This window comes from Cavia porcellus, unplaced genomic scaffold (assembly GCF_034190915.1).
Source record: "Cavia porcellus strain 051 isolate PalLab524CR breed Dunkin Hartley unplaced genomic scaffold, mCavPor4.1 scaffold_2, whole genome shotgun sequence".
NCBI lineage: Eukaryota > Metazoa > Chordata > Mammalia > Rodentia > Caviidae > Cavia > Cavia porcellus.
Window position 1 is genome coordinate 105,928,005 of NW_026947485.1, and position 16,268 is coordinate 105,944,272.

The window sequence follows — 16,268 nt, forward strand, 5'->3', positions numbered from 1 at the left end:
TGATAGATTTTATTCTGTCCCAGTTTGCCTACTTGCATTAGATCTGAGGGCACAGACAGCTATCCCAAAAACATCAGGATATAGCACAGTAATCATCTTTAATTTCCTATTATCTTAATCTGGAGCCCTGTATGACTTATACTGTCTTATCATTACTTATCTTAGTTAAATCTGGTTTGTTTGATTGCTGCTTGGTATAGACAGATTTTATTCAAAATTGATATGATTGACAGTATTACGTCTGAGAGTACAGACAAACTACACTGAAGATGACAAGACTCTATGATACACATTCTGATTTGATAACTGCCTGTTTTTGAAGTTCTGTGTATTTTTATTAGTACTGTTATGTACTGATATATTCAATTATACTATGTCTGATGACATAGCCAATTCTATTGAAGATAACAAGAGACAACATAGGAACCATGGTAGAACTCTTTGTACAACAGTCTTATATGTGTTTTTCATTTCATGTGTCTATAGGAATATGCTTTGTTTTGCCTTGCTTTGTTTTGTTTCTCCCTCTAATATAGAAAAGATAGAAATACATGTTAAGACTCATGCATGTGTAGAATCTATAAACAGTTTATGAGAACTGGCCTTATGACACATGATGAAATGAACAGATACTTTGAAGAAAAAAAGACACTAAAATACCCAGTGCTGATCCTGCAGTGTCATAATGTGAAACCCAGCAATAGTATTATTCTGTGTTCAGAGTGATATTAGCTCCTTGGGTTTGTTCAATCTCAACATAGTTTAAGATACGGATAACTGCATGTATGTTTAAGTGTATAGGATTGATAACCATATTTCTAAGTTTTTGTTGGATAGTTGAACAGAACTGGTTGCAATCTCACTATTTGAATCCCTACTTTATATGCTCCACTTTAGTATCTTGAATAACTATTTGTAAGAAGATACTCTGTAATCATCAACTAGTGATTTCTTACTGTTTATTTTTTCTTTGAAATTATGTATTATTTCTACCTGTTTTCTGTTTTGTTTAATCTTTCTTTAAATTAAATTTTTAAAAAAGACACCACAGTACCCAGTGCTGATCACGGAGTGTCATGATGTGAAATCCAGCAATACTATTATTCTTTGTTCAGAATCATTTTAACCGGCTTTAGTTTGTTTAATCTAAACATAAATGAAGATATGGATAACTGTATATATGTTTAAGTGTATAGGATTAACAATCATGTTACTAAGTTTTTGTAGGACAGTTGAACAGAACTGTTTGTAGTCTCGCTGTTTGAATTCCCCCTTTATACGTTCCACATTTGTATCTTGTACAACTATTTGTAATGACAATAAACATCAGCTAGTGATTTCTTACTGTTTATTTTTTTCTCTGAATGTATGTATTATTTCTACCTATTTTCTGTTTTGTTTAGTCTTTCTTTAAATAAAATTAAAGAAAATAAAAAGAACTGTACTTTGGCTTTTCCAGGGAGGGATCTAGTAGATGGCTCTATGCGTCCACTGGGGATGCTGCTGTCCAGTTTTCAACCAAACACAAATCAAGGTATTACTGAGAAGGGGACTTATAAACCTTGTGAACATCAGCAACCAGTTGACTGTTTGTGTCATAGGTAAAGGATATTACCCTTGATAGCTGAGTGATTGACCTGATGTCCAGAGCCAAGACCTCCGTGATGCAGCTAGAATCCTTCCATGAATGGCCGTGTCAGCACAAACTGATCAAACACTGCATGGATCAGCTCCACGCAACAACCTCTTCTTTGACACAACTGTATCTAGCTGCAGATGTAGATGCCTCTCCTCCGTGTCTGTACTGGGACTAAGCTTAGATCTGATTAAGTACCTCAGAAAATTTGCAAATAAAATTTGCCTTGAGTCAGGACTACATGCAAGGGTAGAAAATGACTTTTTCTCAATAAGAATCTTTCCTGGCATATGTTTAAAATGATCTTAAATTTTGGTTTACTTGGTTGCTGTTGTCCTGGTCTTGTCCTCCTCCCCGCTTCTTTTGCCTAGTCCAAAAACTAAGGAGATCTGCAGGTGTTCTTAGCAATGTGCCTTTTTGACACCAAGTAGGTACATTTCTTTTTGGCAAAAATGGGCAAAGGTGAACAATATGGTGGGACTGTGTCCCATGGCAACCTGTGAGGCCACAAGACAGAGGCTTCACTGAGGAGCAGCATAAAGATGGGAATGATTACCTGATCACCTTGGGACCAGGCAAGCACAGATGTCCCAGGGCCCTGCAGACACTGCCCAGGCCTAGTGACAAACACTGCTCCAGGCACCGCCTCACTGAGGCACAAGACCATGACTTTCAGCAGTCACTGTAATGAGAGAAAGAAGATCTCAGTCTCAAAGGTCACAAAACAGCCCCAGACTCACCTGAGCTCCCCAGAAAGGTTCACCTGGGGTTCAATACTAAGGACCAGGCAGCTCCCAGGGCAACAGCAGACATCAGGGTGGGTGACTGACAAAGCATAGGACTGCTCTGTGCCTCAGTTTCCCCCCTCACAGGAGTGCTTCTCTGTATCAAGTGCAGAGTACGGTATACCAGATGGAGCATCACAGCATCCCTGTCCCTGACACCACCACAGAGACTAGGTCTGGAGTAGATGTCCTCTTCAAGCTGTTCCAAGGAATAGGAAGTGGGGCAGCCACAGAGGATATTCAGGCAGCTATGAGTGGGCAAGGCTAAGTGGCCCAACACCCCCTGAAGCCTGAGCTCCAGGCTTTCAATCAGAAGACTCCAGTCAAACCTGTGGCCGGGCTCCCTGAAGCAGGGGAGAATGATCCTGTGACCACTTCTGGAGCCCTAGATCACACCACGATGGCCTGGGAGCCCCTTGAGGGGAAGAGGGAGTGGCCTGTGTCAACCCTTGCATTGCACACCTGGGTTGCCTCCATGGGAATGTGAGGGGCTCGGGTGTCAAACAGAGCCCTCCCCAGTCTGGATTCATCCTTGCCCCACTGCCTTTCCATTTCTCTAAGACCATTACCCAAGTGCCACCAAGGTGCTTCTGGCTTCCTTCCAACTCCTTGGGGCCATCCTGGGAAGTCAGAATACCTCAAGGCCACCCTGACTTACAGAGAGCTGGAGGAGACAAGTCCCCATGGATTCCCTCCAATTAAGCTCCTGGTTCATTGGTGCATACCCATAGAGGGGCACAAGGTACCAAGGGGTACCTTGGAATGAAGGCACCAAGCCACACCATGATCAGAAGCAGCATGTCCCAAAACTGTGGGATCTAGAGCTGCAGTATCCCTCTAACTGACTCTTCCTTTGTGGTTTTTATTGGCAACACCTCCTCTGCTAGGAGTTCCAGCTTCAGGACCCTCAAAATCCAAGATGGCAGAAAACTGAGCATCCTTAGAGAAGACGTCAGCATTTGAACACCCAGAGGAATGAAGCCCCTGTGGGGCCGAAGACCAAGGAGAAGGAAAGGTGGAGGGCACAGGTGTCGGTTCCCTGACTGGCGGGTCTCAATCATGTTTGCCAGACTTTGATCCTGGCAATGTCTCGGCCACATTAACCTTGTGAAGAGTCCCTTGCCAACCCAGACCTGCATCTCAGGCAACTGTGGGCCGGGTAAAGCTGCCCACTGCATGCGGACCAGCTCGCCTCCTCTCCATCATGCACCTTCCTCCGCAGTGCCCTGTACTGTCACTCTAGCTACAGGGAGAGGGTGTCCCAGATGAGGGATGCTCTCTCCCCAGCCAAGCCCTGTCCACATGGCAAGAACAGCCCTGCTGACTCACGCTGGGATGGATTCAGCAGACTTTACCTCAGTTTTGCCTTATTTGAATTTGACAATATTTTATTAAAGGACTATGAAAATTGCTCCAAAATCAATTTCCTTTTTCAGATTTCTGTTCTTGAAGCCCTCGACAGACACAGATTATCTTTTAAAATGAAATAACATTATCCTGTCCTCCTTTCAGGGAAATGCTTTAATGTGAGTTGTCTGAATCTGTTGGAAGCGAGCGGCAAACCCTGGTCGGTTGTCTCTTTAAATCGGCTCTGCAGTGTGACAGGCGGCTGGCCGGGCTGGCTGGGAAGAACCATTCCCACCCTGCCGCAGGGAGCCCGGCCACGGCTGCCGCCATCCATGCCTCCCCCAGTCCCCATGGTTACGGCTCCTGCTTCCTGGCCAGTTTCTCATCCCTGGCTGCCGCCACAGAAGACAGGCGAAGGCGGCTGGCATCCCCCAGCAGAATCCTGGAAGCTGCCCGCTGATCTCGATCTCGCACTGAGTGCCTGTTCTCCCTGGCTCTGACTCATCCTCTCCCAGTGCAGAGCTCTGTCACTGCCGCTGTGCACTGGCCACAGCCTATCGCCAGGCTGCAGCCCTGCAATCTGTTGATAACTCCACTTTGGAGCTCCAGTCCAATGCCTCTTGTGATGGAAAGCTTTTCCCGGCACAAGTACCCTGCAACATCGCACCAGTGACAGGAAGCACAAAACCAGTGCCGCTCCAGCCTTTTTTGACAAAACAGGTGAGAGGTTGGACAGTCATTCTGGGGTCTGGAGGTAGAGGGTCTTTGGGGCAGAAAGACAGTGGGACAAGCACGAGAAGGCGAAGGTTGAGCTGCTGGCTGCAGTGTCTGCTCACCAGGGCCATTTCTCAGGCAAACACGCCAGCGAAAAGATGAGACAACTCCTGATACTGGGAAGCAGATTCTGAATAACTTTGGGTGAAGGGGAGGCACCGAACCACAGCCAAAACCAAGCAGCCTCGGCACAGACAAGAGCATCGGTGTGAAGATGCCAGCCTCTAAGTCTGGTCACAATAAGCAGCAGAGGGTTCTGCCTGCCAGGTCAGGCTGTATGCTGGGAGATTAATTCAGGTTTATTTAATTCTCTTGATTTAAAACTGACAGACATGTTTATTTGGTTTTGGGCAGCCTAAAACAATTGAGTTTAGTTCTTGTATTGCGATGGTGAGCACAGATTGATTTTTAAATAAACAGAGAGAATGTTACCCAAGAGGGCAGTGTCTGGCTGCTGACACTTCTCTCTGAAGTCTCTAAGATTCACAAGCCCCAACCTGTCACCTGGATCCCCTGGATGTCCCAGACAGAACCTGAGCCAACCACTCTAACAGGCTGGCCCAGGTCTAGAGGAGCTGAGAGGGGGCAAACTTCAGAAGGTGCTGGCAGGACCAGCACCCAGGTGCTGAGCTGTAACAGACATGGGAGGCCTCAAGCTACAGACAGGAGACGAGCCCTGTGCCTGTGCCTCTGACCAAGTGCTATCTTTGCAGATGAGTGCAGCCTGCGGACCCTCACCCGCCCCATCAGGGTCATCCTGAGGCACACTGCTCTAGAGCTTGACTTTAGCTGCTGTTTGGGACTTTGACCTTCTGAATGGCCATGGAACCTGGTGGGGAGAAGGGCGCGACATAATTGTCTCTGCGGGCGACACCACCCCCACCAGTGCTCTTACCTCAGTAACTCTGCAGGGCTCATGGTGAGTACTCCCAGCTCAGTGCATCCTTGCCAGCCAACCAGCCAGACCAAGGGCTATCACCCCCTGTTGGAGAAGACCCAGGTCAGAAAATAACTTGTGGTTAGTCAGTTAGCAGCAGTCCAGCACGTACTCACTGCTAGGGTGGGGAAGCTCCGGGGCAGAGCAGGGGAAGCAGGGCTTGGGTCTTGGGCTGCCTGTGCAGGTTCCCACTGCCTGCTGGCTTACTTATTGCTGTTCATACTAATTAGCTGCAGCCATACAGCAATGTCAAATCATTTAATCAAGAGAATGTCATCCACGCCCCTGGTCTTGCCTCCATGTTCCGGGGAACCTTGTCTGGTCCTGAGCTCGGATCCATTCTATTCAGTGCCCTGTGGCCAGGTCTCAAGGCCTTTCCCAGTGCCCCTGCCCAGCAGAAAGTCAGTGGGCCTCAGTAGTCAAGGCAGTGATTGGAAGGGGGAAATAAAGGGTACAGTGTGGTCAGCTGACTGGAGCAGTGTCTGGGACTCAGTTGGGGCCCATTCCAAAGGCTCCTGCATGGTTTTATTGAGGTTGCCACCAGTCTGGACTCTGGGAAGGTGGACAGGCAAGTAAATAATGCATTGTGTGTGTTTGTAAAGGCCAGCTGACAGGGACACGTGCAGCGAATGCTGATGGCCTGTTAGGATGGCGCCTTCGCAGGCCAGACACTACGGGAGCACCTCAGCACAGACCAGGGTGTCTGCCTCATGAGGCACTGTTCTGTCTGAGTCACTATTGCATTTTCTTCTTGTTGGATTCAAAATGTCCAAATGAGGAAGATGCTTGCTGCCAAAATCCAGCATCATCTTATGCTGCTGCTCCGGGCTCTGAGTCTGAAGGCCATCAGCCGCATTCCTCTCGGACATCTGACAAGGTTATGTGGACAAGGCTCAGGCAGCTGTCTGAGGACAGCAGGCTGGCCCCAGGGCTCCTTGGCTATAGCCTTCAGGTGCCACACCCAACATGGCCACCACCCTTCTAATGGAATCATCCATGGCTTTCTGTCTTCAATTTAGTATGTTTTCAAAATGGAAATCTGCTCTTGGCAGGTAACAGGCAAACTGAGTGTAAGTTTAGGAGGACAGAGTGGCCATAGCACCACCTCTTGGGACCTTGGATGGGGGTGGAGGGGTGTCCAGGATCCTGGTTGAGCCCCAACTGTCTCCAACCTAGAGAACCTTCGAACATCTCCTGCATTAGTCTCCCACCCAGGAAGCCCATCACCCTTTCGCTCCCTATCAATCAGTCCAAGTAGGGGACCTACCTTGGTCCCTAACAGCACTATGGAAATCTCTTTTCTACTCCAGGGCCATGCCTGGTCCCAGCAGTTCCATGCTGCCCATCAAGGTGCCTCCTGCGCCACACTGTAAAGGCAGCCCAGTCAGCCACACCTGCGGAATGGTGAATTTCAATGGCGTGTTGAGTTACTATTCTTAATAAATAACATTTACATTAACACTCTCACTGTGAGAATTTCTGAAAAGTACAGAAAATGTGTGGGGTTGTGTGATGCTGGGGTTCCTGCTTTCTGCATGTTTCAAGGCTGTGAACAGGCTTACCTGAGCCCAGGGACAAGGAAGGGTTAAGTGGTCCTGGCCCTGCCTATTCTCAGCTAGTGCATCATGACACCAGTATGGTGCCCACTGGAGCATCCCTGACTCTCGTCCAGAAGCAAGCAGCCTTCTCAGCTCCCCACTGTGAGTTGTAGCTCACGCTCTCCTGAGCCATGCACCTGGGTTGCCACAGTGCTGGATTGTGAGCCTGTGACTGTGCCATGCTCCTCTCTCAGGGTGCACTCCATGCCTGGCTCTTTGTACTCCAGTGGGTACAGTAAATCACTCCTCTCCAGAGGGGTCATGTCCTACAGGACACACGTTCACTGTGGGAGGCCAAGGGCACCTCCACCTCTGAGTGGCACGTCTGCATTATTGTTGATGATAAGCAAAGCAGACATGGTCTATTTTGTTTCTGAAATAGGTGCTGTTACCGTTTAAATCCAGTAGACACTAAGATACATACGATTTTGTACTTTGTCATCTGTAATCCTCATACTTAGCTCCAAGAAAGTGTGTACTTAAAGGGAGCAAAATGTCATCTGTGAGTTACAGTAAACATAGTTTCAATCTTTGTATGTTCATACTTTATGCTTCCTTGAGAGTTCCTGAGCCTGGTGAACTGAACAAGGAAGCTTTTACATGCATAGATCTGGTCTTCCAGCAATGTTCTTCTTGGTGCTAAGAGTTAAGTGGGATAGACAGTGTGATGAGTGTGGAATGTGTCATGTGGGTGGGGTGGTGCAGAATAGCGTGTAGGCTAGTGCAGGATGATGTGATGTGGTTTGATGTGGAGGGAGATGGTGTGTTGGGTATGTGTGATATAGCATGGTGTGAGATGGCATGGTGTGGGATCCAATGATGTGGTGTGATATGGGATGGTGTAAGATGATATAGGGCACTGTGGTGTGAGGTGCTATACCATGGTATACCCTGGGGTGGGATGGGTGCTACAGTGTGGAACTGTGTGGGATAGGGTGGCACATGAAGGATATTATATGTAAAAAGATGTAGTGTAAATTGGTGTGGCATGGAATGGTGTGGCAAATGAGATGGTAGGGCTTGGCATGGTGTAGGATGAGGTCGTGTGTGTAGGATGGTGTATGTGGAATGCTGTATTTAGGATGGCATACATAGAATGGTGTATGATGTGGTGTAGGGTGGTACATGTAAGATGCACAGTGCAGTACAGTATATGTAAGATGATGCCTGTAGGGTAGTGTGGTAGGCTCTTGGCACTACTTATTGCTGGTAGTAGCAGCACTTGAGTCAAGCTGATCTGATGTGCCTCCCTGACCCTCTAGTGTCTGTGCCAGCGCTGGGGCACCATGTCTGGACTTCAGTGGCTTTGTTTGTTAATACTGCAAGCAGCAGGGCTTGGAAGCCCAGATAACTTGCTGGATCTCTGCTTACTCTAGATTCAGGGCTGACCTCACTGTGGTCTTTGCCACATTTTTCAGGGAACTCAAGACCAGGAATGCAGAGACTGGTCCTGCTGCTTGGGGTAATGGGGGGAGCATTCTAACACATGGTATATTAAAGTACCCTTGTGGCTATGATTTTCTTTTACACATGTAAATGTCCCCCATTTTAAAAAAAAGATGGGATTAAGACTCCACAGGGACCAGACAGATAGATGGAGGGTGGGGTCCTCTGACTCTGGAACTATAGCTCCACAGGATACAGACAGGCCATAGGGAATTGCCCTTTCCCCGCAGTGACCCAGAAGATCAGGAAGACAGGAGACATCTGTGTGAGATCAGTTCTGAAAGGACCAGAATCAGGACCTGAACAAAAAAAGGGGGTGAGATAGTCATAGGTCTGCACTGTCAGAAAATGTGGCCCTCACATATTGATTTATGGGCCTTGATAGAGGCCCACAAGAGATAATATGTCACAATTACAAATATTTTAGAACTTTTAATAAGTTTTTAGTCTGTCAATTTTTATTCAATGTAGTATCTAAATTACTAAAAACTCCTAAAATTTACCTTTATCTCACAGATGGAGTTTGTCATCTCATCTAACATATTCCCATCAATTATGAAATTTAAACAAGTAACTACCAGTCTAGAAGGAAACTCTCTGTGATATTTTAACGTTTCTCTCCAAATCTCTTTAAAATTTCTCTAGCCTATGTACCCCTCCAAACAAGAGAACCATAGAGAACTATATTTATGCAATGTTCAATTAGGGTAATTTGCTTTTCAAATTAATAAATTACTTATCTTCTTCCTTTCCCCCAAAACACTTCCATGAAAGCTGATAGATCAATAAAATGCAATTATTAAAAAGGCAGACAAGAGAATGCATGAGGTTATAATTAAATCAACGTGAGTTGGCACAGATCCAGGAAGAAGAATTACGGAAAACCCAGTCGATGCCTCAGCTGAAGCCTTCAGGGCAGGCCAATGGTCACCTCATTGTGCAGGAAGGAATGTGACTTCAGACAGTGGCTTTTGAAGAGTTCACTTTCCCAAATCTCACTGTCACAAAAGGGCAGCATTTTTATCAAACAATTGACACATCACTGGATTGGCCTCTTTTGATTTTGTCCTCCTTAATACCTGATTCAGTTTGCAGGAAATATCAAAAATGGCGCATCCAACCAAAATAAGAAAAAAATATAAAAGGAAGCCATGATTTAAGAAAGGGAGAGAATAAAGATTGTTACATGTCAGGGCCAGGATGCTTGTGAGACTATTAGCGGTCAGGTCAGCCTATCACAAGGGGACACCAAGGCTTCCCAGGAGAACAGAGGCATTTCCAAAGTGGCTTTTGCAATCAGGCCCTCCTACAGGCACAGAAAGCAGCAGCATCCCAGCTGGCCTTTGTCCTGCCCCTGAGGGTGCTCTGGGCTGTTTTTCCAGTCTTTTGACCTGAGAGCCATGCAGTGCTGCTCCAAAGAGTGCTGCGGTTTCACCATCTCAGGGAGACCTGTCCACCCATCAGGCAGATTCTGTCTAACCACACACTAAATCATCATCATAATTTTGCCTGAGGAACAGTTGCAAGGTAGACTCTTCCAAGAGGAACTTGCCCATGTGTGAACTTTAAAATATATCTCTATTTTGTATTACCTACTTTGAATTTTAAATGTCACCTCTAAAAATGTAGAAAGTCACTGCTGATAACTGTAATTTGGAGAAAGAAAAAATAAGAAGCCAAATCAAATCCCTGTTTCTTACCAAGTTCATTGCTGACCCTCAAGACATTTTGTCTATAGTCACAGGAATGTGTCCTCACATAGGTGATGGCGATGTCCCTCGCCCTGGCTTCACAGAGCTATGAAATTGCTCACCTCAGAACTGGGCCATCAGACAAGAATCAAGTCTCCTACCCCAAGATGGTGCAGCCTTCATGTCCGGCCTCCTGCATAACCTGGCTAGGTGGCATTTCTAACACCTCTGCCTCCAACACTGGCTCCCTGAGAAATCTGCATGTTGCAGAGGTTGCCTGCTGTCTGGAGCACTGTTTTGACTTTTCATTTGACTTCCAGGAAGGGGCTTTGTTAGGTGATTTAAAACCAATAAATAAGATGTGACCAAATGCAAGCTCTCCTATGTAGACCCTGGGGACAGATGGGAAGGGACACAGTTCTCAGACAAAGGACACCAGGGATATTTCAAGCACTGCTTTAGAAGTATGAGCTGAGCCATTCACCCACCATGACCAGCAGAACAGGAATCTGAAATGAACCAGAAGGCCAACCCACCAGGTATGCTCACCACAGTGACAGTGGCTCCAAGGAAGCCTGTGGAGGACTTGTGAGTCCTGGGCCTTTCATGACTAGTACAAAACCCTAGTTCCAGTTGACCATCGGGGAAATATTCTGGTAGCATCAGGAGAGAACTGGATTCAAGGAGCAGACTGCCCTACTGCAGTGGACATCTGATTCTTTGGGGTTTGGGGGCTTTCCTCTTTACCAAGGGGCATGGGGCACAAGGGCAGGAGTCTCCAAGCAGACTTATCACAATCCCTCAGGGGCAGGAGGCACTGTCCAGAGCACACTTCGAAGTCGAGCTGAGTCATGAGTCTGGGTGCTTGGCATCCAGGAAAAAAGAGCACGCACAGCCCTGGTAAAATGGTCTTACCACTTCTCTCAGTCCCACAGGCACCTGTTGTTGTTCAGACAAAGGCTCTGCCCAGCAGGTGTTGCCTGTCCACACTCCTGGAGGAGGTGCCCTGGGTTGAAGCAATAAAGGACAGGATGGGGCTTAGCAACACCAGGCTTTGGGGATTCAGACCACAGACCCCTCCCAGTGCTTCAGACCAAAGATGGCCAGCCTATCAATCAATCAGGAGCAGGCTGGCCTCAGGGTCTACTGAAGAAGTTGCTTCAGACTGTGGCATTCCTGACATCTGAAGCTGATATCTTCAGTCATGAGCTGACAGCTCCACCACGAGCTTATGATCTGGTTGTAAGGTGGCCTATAAAGTACCAAGAGTCCTGAAGTCCTGTGTTATCCAGAATCATTTGTGCTCTGCTGAGGTCCACTCTGCCTTGCTCTATCCCTGGCCCAGAGGCTAAAGGACTGGGGAGCCCCTAACTTCCCATCTGATCAGGACATCTCCCTAGGACTGTGGGACCAAAACTTGGCCCTCTGCCTGAATCATGAGGATGAGGGCATCATCCCCACAAGGCCCAAAGAGGGCAAAGCTACAGCAGTTATAACACTGTTTACCTGAGACATTCAGATTTACTCTGCCACAGAGAAACCATGCTCTTCTTTGAACTGGGACCTGGAACCTTTTACTTTGGCTGTGATATTACAATGGGGTTCAGGATGTCCAAAATGAGAGTCAGGTCCTCAGTCTCATGTCTGTTTAATTTTTTTCTTTGTAACAACTTCTCTTTCTCCACCAGCTTCAGTCAACAGGACTCAGATCTGCTAAAATGTGATACAGAGTTCCCCTGGGAGACATTTAAAAGTAGAATGTCAAGGGGTGTGAAGTGCAGAAGTAGGATGGGGAAATTTGATGTTTAACCGCCTTTCCAGAGGCCCCATCCAGACACCTGAGCAGGCATGCTGCCAACAGACAAGTACATATCAGAAGCCAGTGCTGTGTCCTGCCCTCTGCCAGCAACATTTGACAGAACAGGGACTGCAGCCAGGCGTCTGGCACTGCAGAAATGCTGCCTCCTTCTGGGAGCTGCTTTCAAAACCACATGTAGACAGTCTTGGCTGAACAGACCTAGGGGAGGTGAAGACCAACCCCACTGCAGGGCACTAGCTTGCTGCAGACCCCCACTGTGAGCAGTGTGATTCTCAGCCACCAGTCTGACCCCTCCTAAGCAACTAACAAAGCAAAGCTCAAATCCAAAGCTTCCTTGAGCCACTTGGAATGAGGAGGCTGAACTTGAGGTGAGAGCTCAGGTAACTGGCTGTGTAGAGACGCTCAGCTACATAGTCAGCCTTGGTCTCCTCTGCTTCCTTTTTAGGATTTGAAGACTGTCCTCTCCCTGCCCCAGTACCCAGGGGAGTTCCTGCACCCTGTGGTGTATGCATGCACCGCAGTCATGCTGCTGTGCCTCCTCGCCTCCGTTATCACCTACATCATGCACCAGAGGTAAGGCTGGCATGAGAGGGTGGTATCCCCATGCTACCAGAGACAGCAGGCTTTTATTCTTAAGTGCAAACCCCTTAGGCAAGACCTCAGCCCCTCCACATAGCAAGATGTTCCTGGAAGGTACTGCACACACCACATACCAACCCACGGTGCCTATCACAGCAGCCAGCAGGGGACGGTGCCTAGGGAAAGCCTACCTCTTCTGTTCTGGACCTCCATCAGGTCTTCTCAACAGTAGCCTACACATTCTTATCAAATTAAGTGAAATAAGTCCTTTTTAAATGGGTGCATGTTGGTTCAAGTACACTGAGGCCCTGCCCAGAAGCCTGTAAAACTTTTGTTATACATTTGCATCATGCCTTTTTATCTGGAGAGGGGAGAAAAGTTGGATTTATACTTCTGAGCTTGCTTCTGGCCACCTTGTCTGAGAGCAGGGGTGGGGGTGACCTCACTGCATCACTGGGAGGTGCACTGGAAAGCATGAGGAGGGGCTCCAGCCACAGCCACAGTCCAACTCATAATTAAAGTCATGGGTAATACATAGGCCTTGGCTATAGGTGCAGCCAGGGAAGAAGCCTGAGTGCATTTGTGGTAAGAAGCCGAGGTTCACCTGAGGCCATGGTCAGGACAGGAGTGAGCAGGCCCAGGGTCACAGTCATAAGAGAGTTTCAGGCAGATGCAGAGCTGTTGCCTTAGCCTGTTCAGGCTGCTATAACAAATTACCACACACTGGGAGGTTTATGAACAATTGTTTAGGATGGAAATTGAGTTCTCACACTTCTGGAGGCTAGAAGTCCAGAACAAGACACAGTGAGATTTAGTGTCTGGTAAGGTCCTTTTGCTGGTTCCTGGTGCCATTGATGGCACCTCCACCCTCTGACCTCATATGGTGAAATGGGCAAGGCAGCTTTCTGTGATGTCTTTTATAAAGGCACCAATCCTTATGAGGGCTCTGCTCAAACATCTAACCTCCCAATATCATCACATTGGTGATTCGGATTCATCATATGGCCGGGATATAGCTCAGCAGCATAAGTACCTGCCTGGCAAGTGTGTAGTCCTGAGTTCAAGTCCTGACACACACACACACACACACACAAGATTCAATATGTGAGTCTGGAAGTAATACATACATTTAGACCATAGCAGCTGTGATTATAAGAAAAAGCTTGGGCATGTTCAAGATCGTGATGAAGTCACAGTTATAAGTTAAGCAATATCACTCCTGGCCATAGCCAGCTGGGCAGAACCTTAGCCATGGAGATGTTCTCAGCCATAGACATTGTGCCAGTCCAAGCAATAGGCACTGGGACGTCTACAGTCATGCTCAGTTACATAGCCATAACCCTCTTCCTGAGAGGCAGACATCCATGTGGAGGGCAGAACATCTGGGAGTCAGGAGCAGGACTTCTATCACTGAGACTACTGATTAGGCATAGTCCTGGGGCCTTAGCCCTTTCACTTGTCAAATAATCAGCCCGGCCTACAGTCTGCAAAAGCCCTACCAGCCATCACACTGCAAGATGAACTACCACACAGCTAGCCAAAGGCAACCCACTGAACTGCACACGACACCATCACTTACCTCTCTGTCCCATAATCTCATCCTTTGCACAAATTGCTCCCAGCCCCACTAAGGGTGCACTATTCCCACTGTAAACAGAGCTTTGCACTGGGACAAGAGTGCCTATTTCCATACTGCTCCCTGATACATTGGTTCCTAATATGAAATCTCCATTCCCCACAGTGCCATCCGGATCAGCAGGAAAGGCCGGCATACGCTCCTGAACTTCTGCTTCCATGCAGCTCTGACCTTCACTGTGTTCGCAGGTGGCATCAACCGCACCAAATACCCAATCCTGTGCCAGGCGGTGAGTGCTGTCTGTGTCTCGCTGTTCCACAAAAATGAAAGTGTTTATCAGCATTCTGACCAAGGAGAAATGTATGCTAATTGTCTTATTTATGAACTAATACTCTAGTATTTGCTCAGCTGTTGCTTATGAAGGGAATAGTTAGGCATGTATCTAGCAGGTCCCTGTTACTGTTTCACTCCATCTGAAGCCAATTGCTTTGTTTATAATTTGATTCTATAGAACAATTTGTTTTCAATTGGACCAGCTTTTCTGAGATGTGATACGCAGCTCCAGCTCTAGTCATAGTGAACCTTTTAGAACTTTCGATGATACAAAAAGCCCACTGTGACATGTGTGCCATAGGTTAACCACCTCTGATCTAGACATTTACTCAGCAAATGGTAAGCTTCCCTAGAATTGGGCACAGCTGCCTTTCCTGAAGAAACCAGCAAGACAGAATTAGGAGGGGCTTAGTGAAGTCTCCTAGCTGCCATCAGGAGAAAGGACTACAGCATTTGGAGGTCACCAGGTTGTCCTCAGTTGGCAGCACCCTCAGAAGTTCTGTCCTATCTCAGGGAAAAGGGAGCTTGGAAGTATCTGAGAGTTGCCAAATGCATTTTCCTTACACCAGTGATCTGGTTTTGGTTTACAGGAAGGAAATATAAAATACCTCTAGCTGTAACAGAGTCAGTTGTAGAGACCCCCGCATGAAAACCAGGCATAGTCCTACTCCTGTTGGGCAGTGGCTCTGGACCCACGAAGAGAGTCCAGCTAAAGTTCCAGGGTAGTACCTGTATGCACATTCAACCTCCAGGCTAGCTCTGTGCCCATGGATGGGACCATGCCCAAAGACCCAGAGCAACTTACCAAAGATACCTACATTTCTGTCACTTCGTGGACCAGTGTCTGACTGGGCTCAGCGTCACCCTGCTTCTCTGCCCTTTGTTGCAAACTCAACAAAAATCTGTTGACAGTCACAGATACAGCCTTTGCCCAACTACTTTGGGCCTGGGTGACCCTAAACTGATGGCAGTGACCATTAGCCATCCCCTGCCCTCTCTACCTGCACAGATGGCCGCAGTCAAGATGTCCCCTGGAGTGTCTTGGCAAGAAGCTCTTCCCACAGAAGCACTTCAGGGAAAGTCCAGAGCACATGCCTCCCTCCCTGTGTAGTTCCCGTGCCACCTGACACTGGTCTGGCACATTCCTGGGGCTGCTTTCTTTCCCAGATGACCCAAATTGAGGCCAAGTGAGAAACAGTTGCTGGTCTGGGGGACACTGCTACTGTCCCAGAGCCCTGGGCACCAGATGATATCTGGAATGTGTGCCTGAATGTCATGTCCAAACCCCTCCAAGGCACGAGCCTGTGGAACAGTTGGCAGCACAAGTATAAAGGGAGACTGAGGGGAGAGGCAGACAGTTTCTGTCTTCAGGCCTGTCCTGAGCTGGAAACAACCACAACAAGCACAAGGAAGTCTCATTTATGCTCTGCTGCAAATGCCTGCCTGGGAGCCATCAGAAGGGCAATCAACTGTGTCGTTATCTTTATGATTGCACTTTGCTACCAAGAACTCTATAGCCAGGACCTGCCAGCCACACAGCCCTCTGAAATCGCTCAGGGTTTCAGACAAACCCTCCCAGGGCCCTGCAGCACAGCTATGACTGTCCCCATGTTCTGACCAGCCTAGATAAGGTTTGTAGAGGCTAAGTACCCCAGGGAATTCAAAGGCCACATGAGGTCCATCAGTGTTTGGTAAAGACCAGCAGGGACACATCTGGAAGGACCTGAAGAGCTCAGATTTGTAAAGG

General features: G+C 47.6%; 1 protein-coding gene across 1 annotated transcript in view; it reads left to right on the forward strand.

Annotated features, from left to right (window-relative positions):
• The first annotated feature begins 3,997 nt into the window (after window positions 1–3,997).
• The window catches only part of Adgra1 (adhesion G protein-coupled receptor A1), a 38,225-nt gene continuing 25,954 nt past the window's right edge, over window positions 3,998–16,268 (forward strand). Inside the window, exons 1-4 of the mRNA XM_003479595.5 lie at window positions 3,998–4,488; window positions 5,256–5,461; window positions 12,479–12,606; window positions 14,354–14,477. Coding sequence (XP_003479643.2) covers window positions 5,459–5,461; window positions 12,479–12,606; window positions 14,354–14,477 — 255 coding nt within the window. The 5' untranslated portion in view covers window positions 3,998–4,488; window positions 5,256–5,458. The remainder of the gene's footprint in view (window positions 4,489–5,255; window positions 5,462–12,478; window positions 12,607–14,353; window positions 14,478–16,268) is intronic.